The sequence below is a fragment of the Pongo pygmaeus genome, chromosome 2, assembly GCF_028885625.2.
Source record: "Pongo pygmaeus isolate AG05252 chromosome 2, NHGRI_mPonPyg2-v2.0_pri, whole genome shotgun sequence".
Taxonomy (NCBI): Eukaryota; Metazoa; Chordata; class Mammalia; order Primates; family Hominidae; genus Pongo; species Pongo pygmaeus.
In genome coordinates, this window is record NC_085930.1 from 106,238,697 (window position 1) to 106,259,942 (window position 21,246).

A 21,246-nucleotide genomic window follows, 5' to 3' on the forward strand; every position below is an offset into this window, starting at 1 on the left:
ACCCCAGTTATCTCGAGGGCAGGAGCTGGCCAGGGCCCTGAGATTAGGTAAGGGGACTAAATACCCCAGTGTGGGGATGTGGGGAGGCCTGGGGGGACCATATGAGGCCATTCCCCATCCTATGCAGCAAGGAGATGGGGGAAGGGAGGGGAGGAGCACCCCCACCACCCAGACTCCCCCTGGGATCCTCCAGCCCTGCCTGCGGCTCTCACCAGGTGACAGGGACAGCAGCCTCCTGGCCCGAGCCCATGGGGACCCGACTCTGCAGGTAATGAAGCTGGCCGAGGTACTTGCGGAGGACACTACAGCCCTCAAAGTCTCGTGGGACACGGACAGCATTCTGGGGGGCAGGATGGGAGAAGCAGGCCTGTTGTTATATGGGGCAGTGGACAGGCAGGCCAGCTAACCCACAAATGCCAGGAAAATGCATCAGAGCTGGCCGACTGCACACACCAAGGGATCCCAAAAAGTCCATGGCTACACCTATAGTCGTTCAACAAAACATTCCACAAGCCAGGGCTGGCAGCTGGCCGACTGAATCCATCCCACATAGTTTTTCTCTTTTTTTTTTTTTTTTTTAAAAAAATGGAGTCTCATTCTGTCACCCAGGCTGGAATGCAGTATTCACTGCAACCTCCCAGGTTCAAGCAATTCTCCTGCCTCAGCCTCCCAATTAGCTGAGACTACAGGCATACGCCACCATGCCCGGCTAATTTTGTATTTTTAGTAGAGATGGGGTTTACCCATTTTGGCCAGGCTGGTCTCGAACACCTGCCCTTGTGATCCACCCGCCTCAGCCTCCCAAAGTGCTGGGATTACAGGCATTAGCCACTGTGCCCAGCCCATCTCAAATATCTGAAAAGCAGTTTGCAACATGTTTTAAGTTTTTTACTGTACTTAACTTTTGGCCCACAATTTTTTGAATTTAATAGGGACAAGGTTTTGCCATGTTGCCCAGGCTGTTCTCAAACTCCTGGGCTCAAGTGATCCTCCCATCTCTACCTCCCAAAGTGATGGGATTAAAGGTGTGAGCTGCCACACTCAGCATGACCCACAGTTCTGTATCTAAAAGTTTACAGTAACAGACATCCAGGAAAGCAAATGCTTGGATATGAACGCAAGGATATTTATCACAGCATTATTACCAGGATCAAAAACTGGACTCCAGGTCAGATGCAGTGGCTCACACATGTGGTCCCAGCATTTTGGGAGGCCAAGGTGGGAGGACTGCTTGAGGCCAGGAGTTAAGATACCAGTCTGGGCAATGTAGCAAGACCCTGTCTCAACAAAAAAGAATTTTAAAAATTATCTAGGCGTGATGGTGCCTTTGGTCCCAGCTCCTTGGGAGGCCGACGGGAAAAGATCGATTGAGCCTGGGAGGTTAAGGCTGCAGTGAGCTATGGTTGTGCCACTGTTTTCCAGCCTGGGTGATGAAGCAAGACCCTGTCTCTCAAAAAAAAAAAAAAAAGGCAAAACTGGATACCCACCAAAATTCCCACTAAAGAGGACTGTTTTAAATTAATTATGTCAAGGCGCCTCACAAGAGAATATTCTGCAGCCATGAAAACTAAAGACAAGAGTCTCTAGTTATTCATATGTTAAGACGCCTATGGCATGCTATTGGGGGGAAAAAAAAAAAAAAAAAAAAAGAATGTGGCTGGGCGCGGTGGCTCACGCCTGTAATCCCAGCACTTTCGGAGGCCAAGGCGGGAGGATCACGAGGTCAGGAGATCGAGACCATCCTGGCTAACACGGTGAAACCCCGTCTCTACTAAAAATACAAAAAATTAGCCGGGCGAGGTGGCGGGCACCTGTAGTCCCAGCTACTCGGGAGGCTGAGGCAGGAGAATGTTGTGAACCCCAGGGGGCGGAGCCTGCAGTGAGCCGAAATCGCGCCACTGCACTCCAGCCTGGGCAACAGCGAGACTCTGTCTTAAAAAAAAAAAAAAAAAAAAAAAAAGAATGTAACAAATGGGATCATACAAATACTGATATCCAAATGGGTACACAGGCCAGGCAAGGTGGCTCATACCTGTAATCCTAGCACTTTGGGAGGCCGAGGCGGACAGATCACCTAAGGTCAGGAGTTCGATACCAGCCTGGCCAACATGGTGAAACCCTGTCTCTACTAAAAATACAAAAATTTGCTGGGCATGGTGGCGTTTGCCTATAATCCCAGCTACTTGGGAGGCTGAGGCAAGAGAATCGTTTGAATCCGGGAGGTGGAGGTTGCAGTGAGCTGAGATCATGCCATTGCACTCCAGGCTGGGCAACAAGAGCAAAACTCTGTCTCAAAAGAAAAAACAAAAAACCCACAAATAGGTACATAAACAAAAAGAAAATTCAGAAGACTGTACACCATGTTAACCGTGATTATCTCTGAATGACAGGATTTAAGTAATTTATCTTATTCTATATAAATAGATAGATATGGCCGGGTGAGGTGGCTCACGCCTATAATCCCAACACTTTGGGAGGCCGAGGCGGGTGGATCGCTTGAGCCCAGGAGTTCGAGACCAGCCTGGGCAACGTGGTGAAACCCCGTATCTACTAAAAACACAAAAATTAGCCAGGCATGATGGTGCACACCTGTAATTCCAGCTACTCAGGAGGCTGAGGCAGGAGAATCACTTGAATCCAGGGAGCAGAGGTTGCAGTGAGCTGAGGTTGCACCACTGCACTCCAGCCTGGGTGACAGAGTGAGACTTGGTCTCAAACAATAATAATAATAAAAAATAGATAGATAGATATGTATACATCTGACAGAGACATGTATTTAATTCTTCATATTGTTTATGTATTCTTTATATTAAACATTTTCAATATTTATGATAAACAACAGAGCTATTCTTATTTTGGGGGGAAAACAACAAAAAAACAAATGAACCCTCTGCTTAAACAAACAGAAAAGCAAACAATACACCCTCCAAGGAGCAGGTGCACAGTGAGGGGGATGGCTTGACACCTGTCTGCCCTCAGCCCCCTGCAGAGAGGACCAGAGCCCCTCACTAGGACTTAGCCAGAAGAAATCCTCCAGGACACTCCACTCTGGGAGCTCGGCTCTGAGCTGCCAGCAGGGATGCTCTCAGAAGGGGTACATACACCCTGGGGATAGTGGAACAGAAGAGTCAGGCACCAGTTGTACTCTACACCACTTCCCAGCAGTGTCTTGGGAGACTCTGAAACTCAGTCTCTTCTTTAAACAGGGATGATAATCTCCCTGGTAGTGAGGCCTCTAGAATGCCCAGTGCAAGGATAAGGCATGTCACAGCTGCAGCTCACAGCATTAGGCCAATGCTTCTCAAATCTAGTCATTCTTATCATACCCCTCCATCATGACCTCTGCCATATCCAAATACCACTTGTACTTAACATTTTTCTTTAAACAACCCATTTTTAAAATTAAGAGCCACATCCTAAGCAATAACAGCTCTAAAATCACAGGTGTGACGCGCTAGCCACACAGTTTTTTTCAATACTCACTAAAGTAACACATATAAAAATATTGAAAAATCTTGGCCGGGCATGGTGGCTCATGCCTATAATCCCAGCACTTTGGGAGGCCAAAGTGGGAGGATCACTTGAGCCCAGGATTTTGAGACCAGTCTGGGGAACATGGCAAGACTCCGCCTCTACAAAAAATACAAAAATTGGCCAGGTGTGGTGATGCATAACCTGTAGTCCCAGGGACTACAGGCTTGGGAAGGGGGAGAAGTGATTGAGCCTGGGAGGTGGAGGCTGCAGTAAGCCATGATCATGCCACTGCACTTCAGCCTGGGCAACAGACCCTATCTCAAAAAATAAAATAAGGGCCGGGCGCAGTGGCTCATGCCTGTAATCCCAGCACTTTGGGAGGCCGAGGCAGGCGGATCACGAGGTCAGGAGATCAAGACCATCCTGGCTAACGAGGTGAAACCCCGTCTCTACTAAAAATACAAAAATTAGCCAGGCATGGTGACGGGCGCCTGTAGTCCCAGCTACTTGGGAGGCTGAGGCAGAAGAATGGCGTGAACCCGGGAGGCAGAGCTTGCAGTGAGCCGAGATTGCGCCGCTGCACTCCAGCCTGGGCAACAGAGTGAGACACCATCTCAAAAAATAAAATAATAAAATAAAATAAAAGCCGGGTGCGGTGGCTCACACCTATAATCCCAGCACTTTGGGAGGCCAAGGCGGGTGGATCACCTGAGGTTGGGAGTTTGAGACCCGTCTGGCCAACATGGAGAAACCCTGTCTCTACTAAAAATACAAAATATAGCTGGGCGTGATGGCGTGTGCCTGTAATCCCAGCTACTCGGGAGGCTGAGGCAGGAGAATCACTTGAACCCTGCAGGCAGAGGTTGCAGTGAGCCGAGGTTGTGCCATTGCACTCCACCCTGGGCAATAGGAGTGAAACTCTATCTCAAAAATAAATAAATAATAAAATAAAATAAAATAAAATTTGTCTTGTACTTCCTAAAATCATCTTTGGGAAACAATGGAAGCAGTCTCCCCTCCAGATCCAAGAGATCACCTGTACCCTTTAATCCACCCAAGAATGCAGCCCCCTGTGGTTCTAGCCTGGTCTGTCAGACTCTCAGACGAGCTGCGCAGAGCTGCACAGAGGAGTCTGAGAGAGAGCTTGATGCTGTGACGCCCCCATAGCATCCCCTGCACCTGTCAGTTTTATTCCCTGTAATCGCAGAGCCAAGAATTTATTTCAGAGTTTAAAAAGTAAAGTCTTCCTAGAAACAACTATTCAAACCCTGGTTTTACAGATGAGGAAACTGAGGCTCAGATCAGGGAAAGAGGACTCCCTAAAGCTTCCAATAACTTTTTCACTGAAAGATTATTATCTGTGTCCTATGTAAGAAAATTTGTTCTGGGGTTTCACAAGTTTAAGGAACAGTGATCTAGACTAGGCATGGTGACTCACGCCTGTAATCCCAGCATTTTCGGAGGCTGAGGCAGAGGACTGCTTGAGGCCAGTAGTTCAAGACCAGCCTGGGGAATATACGAGACTCCATATCTACAAAAAATACAAAAATTAGCCAGGCATGGTAGTGCATACTTGTAGTCCCAGGTACTCAGGAGGCTGAGGTAGGAGGATCGCTTGAATCCAGGAGGCAGAGGTTGCAATGAGCCAAGATAGACTGCACTCCAGCCTGGGTGACAGAGTGAGACTCTGTCTTTAAAAACAAAAACAAAAAAAAAACAGTGATCTAGTCCAACTCCCACATTGCTGGGATAAATTAAACCAAGTCCCAGGAAGGGGAAGTGGCTACCCCAGATGGCCTTGTGTGAGCTTTTTTTGCGCTGGAAAAGCACAGGTCTGAAGGCTGCTGGCTCACAGCTCTCTCAGGGGCTGCTCTACCCAGCCCATTGCTCTGTGCAGGTTGCCTTCCTTCTGCTTTGGAGGATATGTCTCAGAGGATGCTTTGGAGATTGGTGGTAATGCTCCTTCTAGGGTGTGTTGCGTCCTTGTGTGTAGTGTGTGCCTGTGTGTGCAAAATGATGGTTGTCCCAGGGGCTAAGATTATCTCACTGGTTTTCAAACTTTGTTCAAATAAACCCTTTTTAAAGATTCAATTTATGAGGAGCGTTCTGAGAAGACAGCATAAGAAGAAGCTTGGTCTCCCCACCAAGACAAGCTGCACTGGCAGAATCTGACTTAACTCTGGAGTCTATTAAAGGCTTGCAACTTCTAGGCGAAGGTTTTGACAGTACAGTTCACTGCCATTAATTTTGGTCAATTTCAGCCCCTACCATAGTAGCAGCCACCCATCCCCCACCCCCAGCACCTGGGAGGTAGCTGTGCACCAGTCCAGGAGCAGCTTGTGGGAGCCAGCATGGACAAAAAGGACTCTGTCCTCCAAATACAGGAGATCTTGCTGATTGCTGCTTCTGATCACAGAGGTACAGAGAAAGAGGCAGCTCCTCCACTACTGCACCTCCCGCCATGGCTGTAAGCTTCTTCACCTCTAGCTGAAATAACTTCCAAGGGATCTAAAGGCCTGGCATCTTTTCCCTTCTCCTTCATTTTTCTCTTTTTCCTCCTTTGGGAGGCAGACACTAAAGAGTAAGATGTTCAAAAGCAACCACATATATAGGGCAAATGAGAAAGTCACTGCGCATGTGCAGGGAATGGTACAGGCTCAGAAAAGACCTGTGAAGACCTTAAGTTTACAAGGCCAGGTGCTGCGGCTCATGCCTTTAATCCCAACACTTTGGGAGGCTGGGGCCAGATCACTTGAGCCCAGGAGTTTGAGACCAGCCTGGGCAACACAGGGGGACCCCATCTCTACAAAAAATTTAAATATTGGCTGGATGCGGCGGTGTGCACTTGTAGTCCCAGCTACTTGGGGGCTGCGGTGGGAGGATGGTTTGAACTGGGGAGATGGAGGCTGCAGTGAGCCGTGATTGTGCCACTGCACTCCTGCCTGGACGACAGAGCAAGACCCTATCTCGGGGAAAAAAAAAAAAAAAAAAAACTTTAAGTTTACATTTCAGGCTGATTCTTGGCACAGGGGTAGCCTACAACAATCAAAAACACAAAAACAAAACCAGCAAATCCCGGGGAAGGGGGAGAATCTGATATCCAGAGATATGACATCATTCAATTCTTTTCTAATTTCCTTCAAGAATTTTTTCTTTGCATTCCTAACTTGGTGATCTAGTGCAGGAGGCCTAGCTTTTGGCCTATCTCAGTTTTTCACATGCCTTCCTTACTAAGTGTAATAATTTCTAGCTTTTCTTTTTTGAGACAGAGTCTCACTCTGTCGCCCAGGCTGGATGCAGGGGTGCGATCTTGGCTCACTGCAACTTCCGCCTCCCGGGTTCAAGTTATTCTCCTGCCTCAGCCTCCCTGGTAGCTGGGATTACAGGCATGCGCTGCTACCATGCCCGACTAATTTTTGTATTTTTCGCAGAGAGGGGGTTTCGCTATGTTGGCCAGGCTGGTCTCGAACTCCTGATTTTAAGTGATCCACCTGCCTCAGCCTCCCAAAGTGATAGCATTACAGGCGTGAGCCACTGCACCTGGCCTTGTACTAATTTTGAATAACTGACATAGAAAATATCTTCACCAGGCCGGGCGCGGTGGCTCGCACCTGTAATCCCAGCACTTTGGGAAGCTGAGATGGGTGGATTACCTGAGGTCAGGAGGTCGAGACCAGCCTGGCCAACATGTTGAAACCCCATCTCTACTAAAAATACAAAAAATTAGCCGGACATGGTGGCAGACGCCTGTAGTCCCAGCTACTTAGGAGGCTGAGACAGGAGAATCGCTTGAACCTGGGAGGTGGAGGTTGCAGTGAGCTGAGATCGCGCCATTGCACTCCAGCCCGGGTGACAGAGTGAGACTAGGTCTCAGAAAAAGAAAAAAGAAAATATCTTCACTCAGTGTAGACTAAATGAAAATGTATCCAAAAATTTACTGAGGGGTAGTATACTGACAATAGTTGCTAATACTGCTGGGTTATTGCAAGGATTGGTATGTGGTCCATGATAGACAAGAAAACACTAACAGCTACTAATTTCTATGGCATGTATCTACATCACTAGTACTCAAGCTCAGCCATGCCGGTGCAGACTCTCACACTTCTAACAAAAACATAAGGGAAAACATGTTGCTATCCAATAGTACATACAATAATCAGGAAAAAAATACAGCATACCTCATTTTATTGCACTTCACAGGTGCTGTGTTTTTTACAGACTGAAGGTTTGTGACAATTCTGCATCACACAGGCCTGTCGGCACAATTTCTCCAGCGGCATGCGCTCATTTCATGACTGTGTCACATTTTAGTAATTCTCACAATATTTCAAACTTTTTTATTATATATCTGTTATGGTCATCTGTGATTGGTGATTTTGATGTTACTATTATAATTGTTTTTGGTGCCATGAATTGCACCCATAGAAGACGGCAGACTTATAAATGTTCCGTGTGTTCTCACTGCTTCACTGGCTGGCCTTTTCCTACCTCTCTCCCTCTCCTCAGGCTCCCTATTCCCTGAGACACAATAATACTGAAATTAGGCCAATTAATAACCTTACAATGGCCTCTTAAGTGTTTAAGTGAAAGGAAGAGTCACACATCTTTCACTTTTTTTGTTTTGTTTTGTTTTCTAAACAGCCAGGATCTCACTCTGTCACTCAGGCTGGAGTACAGTGGTATGAACATGGTTGGCTCACTGCAGTCCCAACCTCCTGGGCTCAAGTGATCTTCCCTCCTCAGCCTCCTGCGTAGCTGGGGACACAGGTGTGCACCATCATGCCTGGCTAATTTTTTTTGTTTTCTGTAGAGACAGGGCCTCACTATGTTGAGGCTGGTCTCAAACTCCTGGGCCTGAGCTCCAGGAGGAACCAATCCTCCTGCCTTGGCCTCCCAAAGTACTGGGATCATAGGCATGAGTCACACGTCCAGCTGTCCTTCACTTTACATCAAAAGCTAGAAATGGGCCGGGTGGTTTCTTTTTTGTTGTTTTTGAGATGGAGTCTCGCTCTGTCACCCAGGCTGGAGTGCAGTGGCATGATCTCAGCTCACTGCAACCTCCACCTCCTGGGTTGAAGCAATTATCCTGCTTCAGACTCCTGAGTAGCCTACAGGCTACTGAGAACTACAGGCACATGACACCACACCCGCCTCATTTTTGTATTTTTAGTAGAGATGGGGTTTCACCATGTTGGCCAGGCTGGTCTCAAACTCCTGACCTCAAATGATCTGCCCACCTCGGCCTCCCAAAGTGGTGGGATTACAGGCGTTGAGCCACCGTGCCCGGCCTAGGCAGTTTCTTTATCTCCCTGTCAAACCAATCCTGTCTACCCATGCATAAAAAGACAATACTATCCTCCTACCTGTCTGAGCAACTCCAGCTTCTTCAGTTCTTCATTGTAGGCTTCTGGGTTCTCTCCATAATTCTTCAGGACAAACTATAGAGAGAGAAGAACATAAGCCAGTGGCAGAGAAGACCCCCGCCTTGCCCTCTGAGTCCTGGGCAAGCACCAACCAGGGCTCAGGATTAAGTGCAGACCTACAGCCATAAGCGTGTCTCCTGGACCACCAGGAACTTCACCTCCTCAACAGGCAGCACCAAAATGCTGACCACGAGAGCCTTGACCCTGCACCAACACTCTGGCAGGTCCTCCTAACGCTGCAGCCTCTCTACAAAGTCCAGGAGTCTGCCAGCTCAGGAAGCCAAGGAACTCAGCTGACTGAAATGGGGTCCTAATAAGGATTCCGAAAGGGTCACGAACTCAAGCCTCCCTAGAAGATCGGGCCCTGCTGTGTTTTGGGGTGACAACCATAACCCTAAGCTGATAGCAACTGCAGGCAAGAGGCACCAAACAAGAGTGGGAACAGAAAGCCTCTCTTACCAACCCATTCTCCTGGCCTGGGAAAGGATAGCATAGAAATATGTGATCTGCAGTGTCCTCATCTGTGAGGAAAGACCTACAGCTGTGTGAGGAGAATGGCCCAGGTGGGAGGTGAGAAGGGTAGTGACCTCCCCACATCAGAGAGAGCACCAGAGTGCCTGTCCACAGTGGCACTCACCACCTCCAGAGCAGACTGTCTTGGACAGTGAGCATACACACCCACCTGGAGGCAGAGGCTCAGCCCAAAGGGCCCCCTGTTCAACTCAGATCACCAGACTAAGGCAACTGCAACTGTCCCTGTTGCAGTACTCGCTGCTGGTGTCTTGGCTAGCAATCTGGGAGGCCAGATCCACTCACGCCACAAACACTAAGAGCGCTGATACCCACCTCACAGGGCTCCTTAAGGCCATGACCAAGGTTTGCAAGGTAGAGAGAGGTGGCTGAGAAAGGCTGAGATGAGGCAGCCTGCTCTGTCTGGGAGCACACTCACTCACACCATGTGTGTGGCCCACCCATCTTTCCTGAGGTCCCTTCCCAGGACCCAGGATGCATGGCTAAGGAATCAGCCACATGGGAACTGGGAAGCCGGTGTGACAGCTTCTGTCTGCCTGGTGAGCAAAGGGAGAAGAGGAACAAATGGCAGGGAGGCGACAGCTGAGCTAATTACAGCACCAAGCAACCCTTTCCCAAACCTCTGAGTCTAACCCTGGTTCTCCTGTTGGTTTCAGCTCCTGAAAGTCCCTGTGTCCATAAGCTCTTTTCTCTCTCCCCATGCCACCTCTGTCCTGGACAACCCACCCCTTCAAATCCGTCCCTTACCAAGTGGCCAGAATTGTTATTTCTAACACAACTCTGAGGTCACTTCTAGCTTTAAATCCTTCTGAAACACACACACACCATTAGGGAGAAGACAGACCAAAACATGCTTATCTCAGGACAGTGAGATGATAGGAAATGATGTGTAATCTAAAAAGAATGCGTGCAGTAGCTTCCCAAAGCCTCTAGGACCAAATCTAATCTTGGCACAGAGTTTATGACCCTGCACAACCTGTTCCTGGCCAGGTGAGGTGGCTCAAGCGTGTAATCCCAACACTTTGGGTAGCCAAGGTGGGAAGATCACTTGAGGTCAGGAATTAGAGATCAGCCTGGGCAACAGAGCAAGACCCGTCTCTACAAAAATAAACAACCTGCTCCCCACAACCTTCAAGGATTTTCCTCTGGCACCTCCCAGGGACAACTAGCCAATAGTACTTGGGAATTACTGCTCTCAGGTATCAATGCTTATCTACATTGTCCCTACTTTCTCTACTAAGACTCAGCCGAAATGTCACTGCCTTGAATATTAGCTGCTCTTCCGCTCACATTCCAAACATGCCTCCATCATACTGTGTGCCGACGGCAGGGTCATGCCAGTGACCCCAACCTCAAACAATAAGCATTAAGGAATGGGAGGGGCCTTATCAGATGTGTTGTATACTCAGCAAATGATTGCTTTTACAGGAAATGCAGAGGACAGATGAACACGAAAAGGAAACACTCAGAAAAATTCAGAAAATGGGGCAACAATGAACCCACTCTCTTCAAAAAATTAATGTCATGTAAAAGGAGGGGGTTGAGCAGTGGACTATTCTAGATTAAAAATGATTAAACAAGTTGGATATGGTGGCTCAAGCCTGTAATCCCAGCACTTTGGGTGGCTGAGGTCAGAGGACTGTTGAGCCCAGGAGTTCCAGAGCAGCCTGGGCAACATAATGAGACCCTATCTCTACAAATTAAAAAAAAAAAAAAAAATAGCTGGGTATGGTGGCCCACGCATGTAGTCCCAGCTACTCAAGAGGGAGAGGTGGGAGAATCAGCCTGGGAGGTTGAGGCTGTGGTGAGCTGTGTGCACACTCCAATCTGTTTCCAAAAAATAATAATAATAATAATAAATGAATAAATAAGTGATTAAAGGGACAGAACACAACTAAATGCAATATGAGAACCCCAGCTGGATCTGAGTCTGCAAAAAAAAAGAAAAGTCATAAAAGATAGGGGAAAATTATTGTAGATTTTCTTAGGTATGATAGTAATATTGTGATTGTGTAGAATGTCCTCACTCTTAGGAAATACATGCTGAGATGTGTCTGGGAAAAGTGATGTCCAAAACTTACTTTCAAAGGGCTTGTGGGATCTCTCTCTCTCTCTCTCTCTCTCTCTCTCTCTCTCTATCTATCTATCTGGAGAGAAAACAAATAAGGTGAAATACATCCATCAAAACTAGGTAGCTGGGCACAGTGGCTTACGCCTGTAATCCCAACACTTTGGGAGGCCAAGGCAGGTGGATCACTTGAGGTCAGCCTGACCAACATGGTGAAACCCCATCTCTACTAAAAACACAAAAATTAGCCAGGCATGGTGGTGGGCACCTGTAATCCCAGCTTCTCGGGAGGCTAAGACAGGAAAATCACTTGAACTCGGGAGGGGGAGGTTGCAGTGAGCTGAGATTATACCACTGCACTCCAGCCTTGGCCACACAGCAAGACTCCATCTTAAAAAAACAAAACAAACAAAACAAACAAACAAAAAAAACTAGGTAACGCACTGGGTGCAGTGGTTCACACCTGTACTTCCAGCACTTTGGGAGGCCGAGTCCAGAGGATCACTTCACCCCAGGAGTTCAAGGCCACACTGGGCAACATAACAATAAATCCCATCTCTACAAAAATTAAAAAATGAATCAGCCAGGCGCAGCGCACATCTGTAGTCTCAGCTACTCCAGAGGCTGAGGCAGGAGGATCACTTGAGCCTAGCAGTTCAAGTCCAGCTTGGGCAACATACAGTAAATCCCGTCTCTAAAAACAAAACAAAACAAAACAAAAAAACTAGATAGTGAGAATTTGGGTGAGCACTGAATTATTCTTCCAATTTTTCTATATGTTTGAAATTTGGAAAACAAATGTCTTAAGAGTTGCTGAAGAGCTAAATGGTACCTGAATACCACTTTCCCCTATCGGTGGTTTTTATTTAGCCTTTTGTGGGTCCTTTGAGAATATGATAAAAGCCATGAAATAAATCCCCCTAGAAATTTTCAACTATGCACAAACATAAGGATTTACCAAGAACTTTAGGGAGCTGACAGGCATTTAACAATCCTCACTCTGATCTATCCAACTCCACCCCCTCTCCACTCCCTCCCTCAAAAATAATTACGACAACAACAACAAAAACACAACTATAAAAAGTGGCCTTGGCAGGGACCTCTGCCTAGGAAAACCACAGACCTTTGTTCATGTGTTTATGTGCTGACCTTCTCTCCACTACTATCCTATGACCCTGCCATATCCCCCTCTCCGAGAAACACCCAAGAATGATCAATAAATACTTAAAAAAAAAAAAAAAAGTGGCCTTGGGTTGGGCATGACGGCTCATGACTATAATCCCAGCACTTTGGTAGGCTGGGGTGAGAGGATCACTTGAGGCTAGGAGTTCCAGACCAGCCTGGGCAATATGGCGAGACCCCCATCTCTACGAAAAAAAATTTAAAAATTAGCCAGGAGTGGTGGTGCATGCCTGTGGTCTCAGCTAGTTGGGAGGCTGAGGCAGGACTGCTTAAGCTCAGGAGTTTGAAGCTGCAGTGAGCTATGATAGCACCACCTCACTTCAGCTGAGGTGTCAGAGTGAGACCCTGTTCGTATTAAAAAATAAAAATAGGCCAGGCACAGTGGCTCATGCCTGTAATCCCAGCAGTTTGGGAGGCCGAGGTCGGCAGATCGTTTGAGCCCAGGAGTTCAAGACAAGCCTGGGCAACATGGCGAAACCCCATTTCTACAAAAAGCACAAAAATTAGCCAGGTGTGGTGGTGTGTGCCTATACTCTTGGCCAGTTGGGAGGCTGAGGTGAGAGGACTGCTTGACACCAGGAGTTCAAGGTTGCAGTGAACCATGATTGTGCCACTGCACTCCAGCCTGGGTGACAGAGTGTGACACTATCTCAAAAATAATTAATTAACTAAAATATTTTTTTTAATGTGGCCTAAACTATGAGGTAAAACTTGACTATATGAGAGAATGTTCTGTGGTTAACTCCTTTGCAGTAAGAGGTTTTGCCCACCCTTAGGTTAGAGAAAATGAGTAAAAGTGTAGCTCAGAGGTCTCGTGGGATAGAGGCCAAAGGAATCAGATGAACAGGAGACTCCTATGTCCTAGAAACAAGGCTTCCCGTGATATCACTAGGAACATCTGACCCTGCTGTTCACACAATGGTGACAGAAAGATGCTGCTCCCACCCCTAGCAAATCATGCCTAGAGGTCACATTCTATCTGAATCTCATCTCGGTCCTCCTCTAAGATCAGCAGCAGATGCTTACTGAGAACTTACCACAGGTCAGGCACTGTGCTGAGTGCCTAGTAATCACTCCGTCCTTAAAACAACCCTAAGAGGTAGACACTATTATCATCACCACTTTATAGATGAGGAAATGAGGAAACTGAGGCAAAGAGTTAGGGTATTCACCAAGGTCACGGTGCTAATAACTGATGGGGATATGACTGAAACCCAGGCATTTGGGCTCCAGAGCCCATGTTCTTTCCATATTAGACCATTTCATTTCTATTTAAATTGTTTTTAAGTTATTTTTTATTGTTTTATTTTATTTTATTTTATTTTCGAGACAAGGTCTTGTTCTGTTGCCCAGGCTGGAATTACAGTGGTACTGCAACCATAGCTCACTGCAGTCTCAAACTCCTGGGTCCAAGTAATTCTCCTTCCTTAGCCTTCCAAGAAGCCAGAACTACAGGCACATGCCACCATACTCAGCTAATTTTCTGTAGAGGTAGTGTCTTGCTATATTGCCCAGGCTGGTCTGGAACTTCTAGCCTCAAGCAATCCTTCTGCCTCAGACTCCCAAAGTGTTGGTATTATAGACATAAGCCATCACGCCCAAACTTTTTTTTTATTTTATAGAGATGGGGGTCTCACTATGTTGCCCAGTCTGGTCTTAAACTCCTGGACTCAAGCAGTTGACCCACATCAACCTCCCAGAGCATTTCTATTTTTTAAAAATATGGTTCTTACAAACAACTCTGAAAAACAGGCACAGAAAATGAATCCCTGGCCACACAGTGAGTCAGTGGAGCAGCCAGGATATTTATGTTATTATTATTATTTGCAGCCTGTTAGAAGCAAAAAGGATATTTTTAAAACCCTAACAAAATCCTCTGTGACTGCTGATCACTCCTCCACTAAAAAAGAAGAAAGAGGCTGGGTGAAGTTCCTGGAGTAAGGGACAGAGACCTTGTCCCCATTTCGCTATGGTCTGGGACTCTGCAGAACTCGGAACAGTCTAGCGAGAAGTATGAAGTTCCAATGGAGGCCGAGAAGGCAGGCCCAGCAGCAGACCAGGAGAAAGAACCAGAGGCCCTGACAGGATCCCAGTACCTACACAACTAACAGGAAGAAGACCAGAGAACCTCCAAAAACAGCCAGGCTTTGGAGTACCTGGGGATCCTTTTCTGAAGGAATAAGAGAAGACCCGTGGAGAGCTCTCAGTGAGGGCACATCCAGGGATCACAGCCACCGAGGGGAAAAAGAAAAGAAAGGAGTTACCAGATTACAAGTGGGAAACAGTGCCCCTGAGTTGCTGTGAAATCTGGACTTGGTTTTTGTTTTTTGGGTTTTTTTTTTTTTTAGAAATTGTCTTGCTCTGTCAGGCAGGCTGGAGTGCAGTGGTACTATCATAGCTCAATGAAGCTTCAAACTCCAAGTGATCCTCCCACCTCAGCCTCTTGTGTGGCTAGGACTACAGCTGTGTGCCACCATGCCCAGCTATTTTTTTTTTTTTTTTTTGAGACGGAGTCTCGCTCTGTTACCCAGGCTGGAGTGCAATGGCGCCATCTCGGCTTACTGCAACCTCCACCTCCTGGGTTCAAGCAATTCTTCTGCCTAAGCCTCCCAAGTAGCTGGGACTATAGGTGCATGCCGCCATACCCGGCTAATTTTTGTATTTTTAGTAGAGATGGGGTTTTGCCATGTTGGCTAGGCTGATCTCAAACTCTTTTTTTTCTTTTTTTCCTGAGACAGAGTCTCGCTCTGTCCCCCAGGCTGGAGTGCAGTGGTGCCATCTCGGCTCACTGCAAGCTCCACCTCCCGGGTTCACACCATTCTCCTGTCTCAGCCTCCGGAGCAGCTGGGACTACAGGCGCCCACCACCACGCCTGGCTAATTGTTTGTATTTTTAGTGGAGACGGGGATTCACCATGTTAGCCAGGATGGTCTTGATCTCCTGATCTCGTGATCCACCCGCCTCGGCCTCCCAAAGTGCTGGGATTACAGGCATGAGCCACTGCGCCCGGCCCTGGTCCCGAACCCTTGACTTCGTGATCCACCCGCCTTGGCCTACCAAAGTGTTGGGATTACAAGCGTGAGCCACCATGCCTGGTCCCAGCTAATTTTTATTTTTATTTTGTAGAGACAGGGGTCTTGCTATGGTGCCCAGGCTGGTCTCGAACTCCTGGCCTTGAGCTATCCTCCCACCTCGGCATCCCAAAGCACTGGGATTACAGGCGTGAGTCACCATGCCCAGCCTAGGCTTGGCTTTTTTCATGTGTAAAATGGGGTTAATATCACTTGCTACATCTAGCTCAGAGCTGTCATAAGGATTCGAGTTATTTCCTAAACAGGGAAGGAAGATGCTCAGGTGAAAATATTGTTTACAATAGGCCAAGACCTGTACTAAGAACTTACAAGCATTAGAAAGACAAACTCTGCATGTTCTCATTTGTGGGAGCTAAAAATTAAAACCACTGAATTCATGGAAACCGACAGTAGAATGATGAATACCAGAGGCTGGGAAGGGTAGTGGGAGTTGGGGGGGGGTGGAGTGGGAATGGTTAATGAGTACAAAAATATAGTTAGACAGAATGAATACAATCTAGTATTTGAGGCTGGGCGTGGTGGCTCACACCTGTAATCCCAGCACTTTGGGAGGCCAAGGCGGGTGGATCATCTGAGGTCAGGAGTTCGAGACCACCCTGTCCAAAATGGCAAAACCCAGTCTCTACTAAACAGACAAAAATTAGCTGGGCATGATGGCAGGTGCCTGTAATCCCAGCTACTCAGGAGGCTGAGGCAGTAGAAACGCTTGAACACGGGAGGCGGAGGTTGTGGTGAGCCGAGATTGTGCCACTGTACTCCAGCCTGCGTGACAAGGCGAAACTCTGTCTCAAAAAAAAAAAAGATCTAGTATGTGACAGCAAAACAGGGTAACTCTAGTCAGGAATAATTTATTACATTTAAAAATAAAAGTATAATTGGATTGTCTGTAACACAAAGAAAGGATAAATGCTTGTGGTAATGAATACCCCATTTACCTTGATGTGATTACTATACATGTTTGGCCATATCAAGTACCCCACTAATTTTTGTGGGTACATAGTAGGTGTATATACTTATATACCTACTTAAGCCCAGGTGTTTGAGACCAGCCTGGGCAACACAGTGAGACCTTATCTCTAAAAAAAATAAGCAAAATTAGCAGAGTATGGTGGTGCGTGCCTGTGGTCCTAGCTATTCGGGAGGATGAGGTGGAAGGACCACTTGAGACCTGGAGGTAGAGGCTGCAGTGTGCTGAGATCGCGCCACTGCACTCCAGCCTGGGTGTTACAGCAAGACCCCATTTCTAAAAAAAATAAAAATAAAAAAGAACTTAGAAGCATTAATTTTGATTCTCAGAAGCTTATGAGGTACATTATTAGTTCCATGTTTCAGGTAAGAAAAGTGAGGACTGGATTAGTTATGTAATCTTTGTGGTAGCTAAAGGTCATTCAGCTATTAAAGGAATGAGAGGGGACCTAAACCACGGTCTGATTCCAATAGCTATGCTATTTCCATGATGCTACTCTGCTATTTTACTGAGCACCAAACAGTAGAGAATTTTGTAGCTAGGTGAGATCACTGGAAACATCCATCCTGGTCCTGCCATGATTTTGCAGATTAGAGAAAGGGGAAACCACAGATGAGCAATGATAGTGCTAGGACCCCAAGACAGATTTCCTGACTCCAGACCTAATATTAATCCCTCTGTGTCACCTTCTCTTGTACTAGTATGTTCTCATTCTTCTATGTATGCTTTGCTCTTAATTTTATATAACATTTGGAATTTCATCATGCTAATTAAAGCAATAAGACAAGAAGAAAAGGCAATTAAAAGGCATCACATGTGTTAGTTTTTGTTCACCAATTACATTATGTTTCTTTTTTCTCCAGTTCCAGAGTTGACTCAAATGTAGGGCATTCCTTGGGTTACTCTAAGAAACAAACTTTTTTTTTTTGAGACAGGGTGTCTGACACCCAGGCTGGAGTGGCGAGATCTTGGTTCACCACAGCCTCGACCTCCTGGGCTTAAGCCATACCCCCCACCTCAGCCTCCCGAGTAGCAGGGACTACAGGTGTGTGCCACCACACCACACCTGACCTTTCTTTCTTTTCTTTTTTTTTTTTTTTTGTAGAGACAGGGTCTTGCTTTGTTGCCCAGGTTAGTCTCAAACTCCTGGTCTTGAGTGATCCTCCTGCCTTGGCCTCCCAAAGTGCTGGGATTACAGGCATGAGCCAACATGCCTGACCAGTATTGTTAATTAATACAGTATATGTTCAGCTACTAAATTTCAAATGAGACTAACTATATTCAGAGAATGGCGTATTGCCAAGTGAAATCTTCAGCTCCTTGCTCCATGTCAGCAAGCCTGAAAGAAAACCGCCACAGGCCAAGAGTACTGGGGATAAAAACATACCTTCATCCTCCCCTTGTCTAATCCCTACAATAATACTCAAGGCCTCGTTCCCACATCTTTTCTGAATGGCCCCTTGCCTGTCTGAACAACAGTGAGGAAGACTCAGGTTACCTCTCCCAGAAGGTCCTAGAACTAGACTAGGTCATTCAACCAATGCTTATTAAGCACTCCCTATACACAAATATTTTATTATGTCCTGACTAAAGGAAAGAATCTGGTCTAAACTCTAACTGAAATGGATATAGGCCTCTGGTGTATGAGATTCAAGTCAGAGAATAATGGACAATCCAGGTCATCTGTGCCTGGAGCTGTTCTGCTGCAAATACAAGTGAACAGACAGGCTCAGGCAACTGGGTGACTCCAAATCTGTGACAAGAGATAAGACAGGTCACCACCACAGGTAACTGGCAATGTCCCATGCCCCTCACTGCTGAGCAGCCAGAGGCCTTTTAGGCCTCTAGTCCTCTTATTTACCTTTCTATGTGTGTGTTTGTGTATGTACATACATGTGCAAGCTAGTTTTTCAAGAGCCAGCCATCCCATGGAAAATCTGGAAGGGGAAAAAATTCCATAAGCCTGAAAAACCAGGCTTCTACCTGGATGTGAATAAAATGAATAGTAAAAAAAGGCAACAAGAGTGTGCACTGTGGGCTGGGCACGGTGGCTCATGCCTGTAATCCCAACACTTTGGGAGGCTGAGGTGGGAGGATCACTTGAGGTCAGGAGTTCAAGACCAGCCTAGCCAACACAGCGAAACCCCATCTCTATTAAAAATACAAAAATTAGTTGGGCGTGGTGGTACACACCTGTAATCCCAGCTACTCGGGAGGCTGAGGCACAAGAACTGCCTGAACCCAGGAGGCAGAGGTTGCAGTGAGCCAAGATTGCGCCATTATACCCCAGCCTGGGTGACAGAGCGAGACTCTGTCTCCAAAAAAAAAGAAAAAAAAAAAACAGTGTGCACTGTGTAGTGCAGGCTAACCTAGTGGTGGACAGCAAGACAGTCTGAATTCAGAGGAGGGAAAAGTTCTTTCTTGTTTCTGGCCCAAACACTGGCTGGGTGGCTGAGAGGACCCTAATGAAGTACAGTTCAACCCATGTGATAAACAGGAGGAAGGGAATTCCAGTAAGGGCCTGAGCAAGGGCAGTGACCAGATGTGGAAGGAAGAGAAGCTGAAAGTTCTCATAGGAGAGGACTGGGGAGTGAAGTTAGAGAGGCAGGCTGAAGCAAGCTGGGGACAGGCCATGAGCAGCCTGATGGGAAAGTAGAGATTTAGAGATCAACTCAGCCAGAGTGGGAGGATGGGAGATGAAGAGAAGCCAAGTGACAGGCAGGGTGGCTACCAGCCAGATGTACACCTGCACTTGAGGATGAGGGTTACTGTGTAGATTACCAGAAGGTAAGTTTCATGAAGACAGGGTTTTGTGGTGTTTTTTTGGAGACAGGGTCTCACTCTGTCGCCCTGACTAGAGTACAGTGGTGTGATCTTGGCTCACTGTAACATCCACCTCTGGGCTCAAGTGATCCTCCCACCTCAGCCTCCTAAGTAGCTGGGCCTACAAGGCACGCACCACCATGCCCAGCTAATTTTTGTATTTTTAGTAGAGATGGGGTTTCATCATATTGTCCAGGCTGGTCTCAAACTCCTGGATTCAAGCAATCCACCCGCCTCAGCCTCCCAAAGTGCTGGGATTACAGGTGAGAACCACTGCTCCCAGCCAAGACACAGGTTTTTGTCACCACTGTACCCAGGGCTGGCACATAAGAGGCACTCAATAACTATTTGTTCAATGAATGAATCAGGGATGAATGTAACAGCTCAGTCCAAGTAAGCCGGACTTGAGCTCAAGTACAGCTGGTTAAGGGCAAGTGTTTGGGCCAGAAACAATAAAGAACTTCAAACAGTAATACCTGAGGCCAAATCACTCACTGATAAAGAGGACAAGAGTCATCCATCATCAGTTTCCAGTGAATCAGCACTCTGGCCTCCAAAGCACAAGTTAAGAAGATGCAAGGCCAGCAGCATTTCCTCACTAAAAAATTACGTGGGTCTGGCTGGGTGTGGCGGCTCATACCTGTAATCCCAGCAATTTGGGAGGCCAAGGCAGGCAGATCACCTGAGGTCAGGAGTTCAAGACGAGCTTGACCAACATGGAGAAACCCCGTCTCCGCTAAAAATACAAAATTAGCCGGGCGTGGTGGTGCATGCCTGTAATCTTAGCTACTTGGGAGGCTGAGGCAGGAGAATCGCTTGAACCCGGGAGGCAGAGGTTGTGGTGAGCCAAGATGGTGCCATTGCACTCCAACCTGGGCAATGAAAGCAAAACTCCATCTCAAAAAAAAAAAAAAATCACACGGGTCCAATATCCTAACCTAAAGTTTGCCACTGCAGGTCAAAACCATCCTGCTTTTCTGGCTTCTATTTCACATTATGCCATAATGGAAGGCTTGTCCACTGGGAGTGAAAATCAATACTAGCCACCATGAAAGATATGTCAAAAGCCCAGCCTTCTCAAACAACGAACCCCTTTACCTGTCTGGAAAACTCTTATTCATCCCTTAAAATCCATCTCTGGCAAGCCTTCCCTGATGGCCCCTCCTCAGGCTGGTATTTCTATACACTGCAAATACTTTTAATCATTTTTTTTTTTTTTTGAGACGGAGTCTCGCTCTGTCGCCCAGGGTGGAGTGCAGTGGCACGATCTCGGCTCACTGCAAGTTCCGCCTCCCGGATTCACGCCATTCTCCTGCCTCAGCCTCCCGAGTAGCTGGGACTACAGGCACCCGCCACTATGCCCGGCTAATTTTCTGTATTTTTAGTAGAGATGGGGTTTCACCGTGTTAGCCAGGATGGTCTTGATCTCCTGACCTCATGATCCGCCCGCCTCGGCCTCCCAAAGTGCTGGGATTACAGGCGTGAGCCACCGCACCCGGCCTACAAATACTTCTACTCTTAATGTCATCACTATAATTTTTAAATTTCCTTTATGAATTCCTTGAAAAAAAAAAAAAGGCTGTCTCTTATTTGTCTGCTTATCAGGGTTCAGCATAGTACTTAACCAGTTGATGTAAACAGAACCAATTTTCACCCTTCTATTCTAAATTAAATTCTAACCCTCAG

At 46.9% G+C, this 21,246-nt stretch overlaps 1 protein-coding gene across 4 annotated transcripts in view; it reads right to left on the minus strand.

The window, feature by feature from the left end:
* The window catches only part of PTPN23 (protein tyrosine phosphatase non-receptor type 23), a 34,441-nt gene that overhangs the window by 8,538 nt on the left and 4,657 nt on the right, over window positions 1-21,246 (minus strand). For 3 of the 4 annotated variants that reach the window (XM_054481894.2, XM_054481893.2, XM_054481895.2), the window contains exons 2-3: window positions 8,838-8,912; window positions 213-340 (exon numbers count right to left, since the gene is read on the minus strand). In XM_054481894.2, coding sequence (XP_054337869.1) covers window positions 213-340; window positions 8,838-8,912 — 203 coding nt within the window. Of the gene's footprint in view, window positions 1-212; window positions 341-8,837; window positions 8,913-21,246 lie in introns of those variants that run through there. The other variant, XM_063661226.1, reaches the window with a different exon arrangement.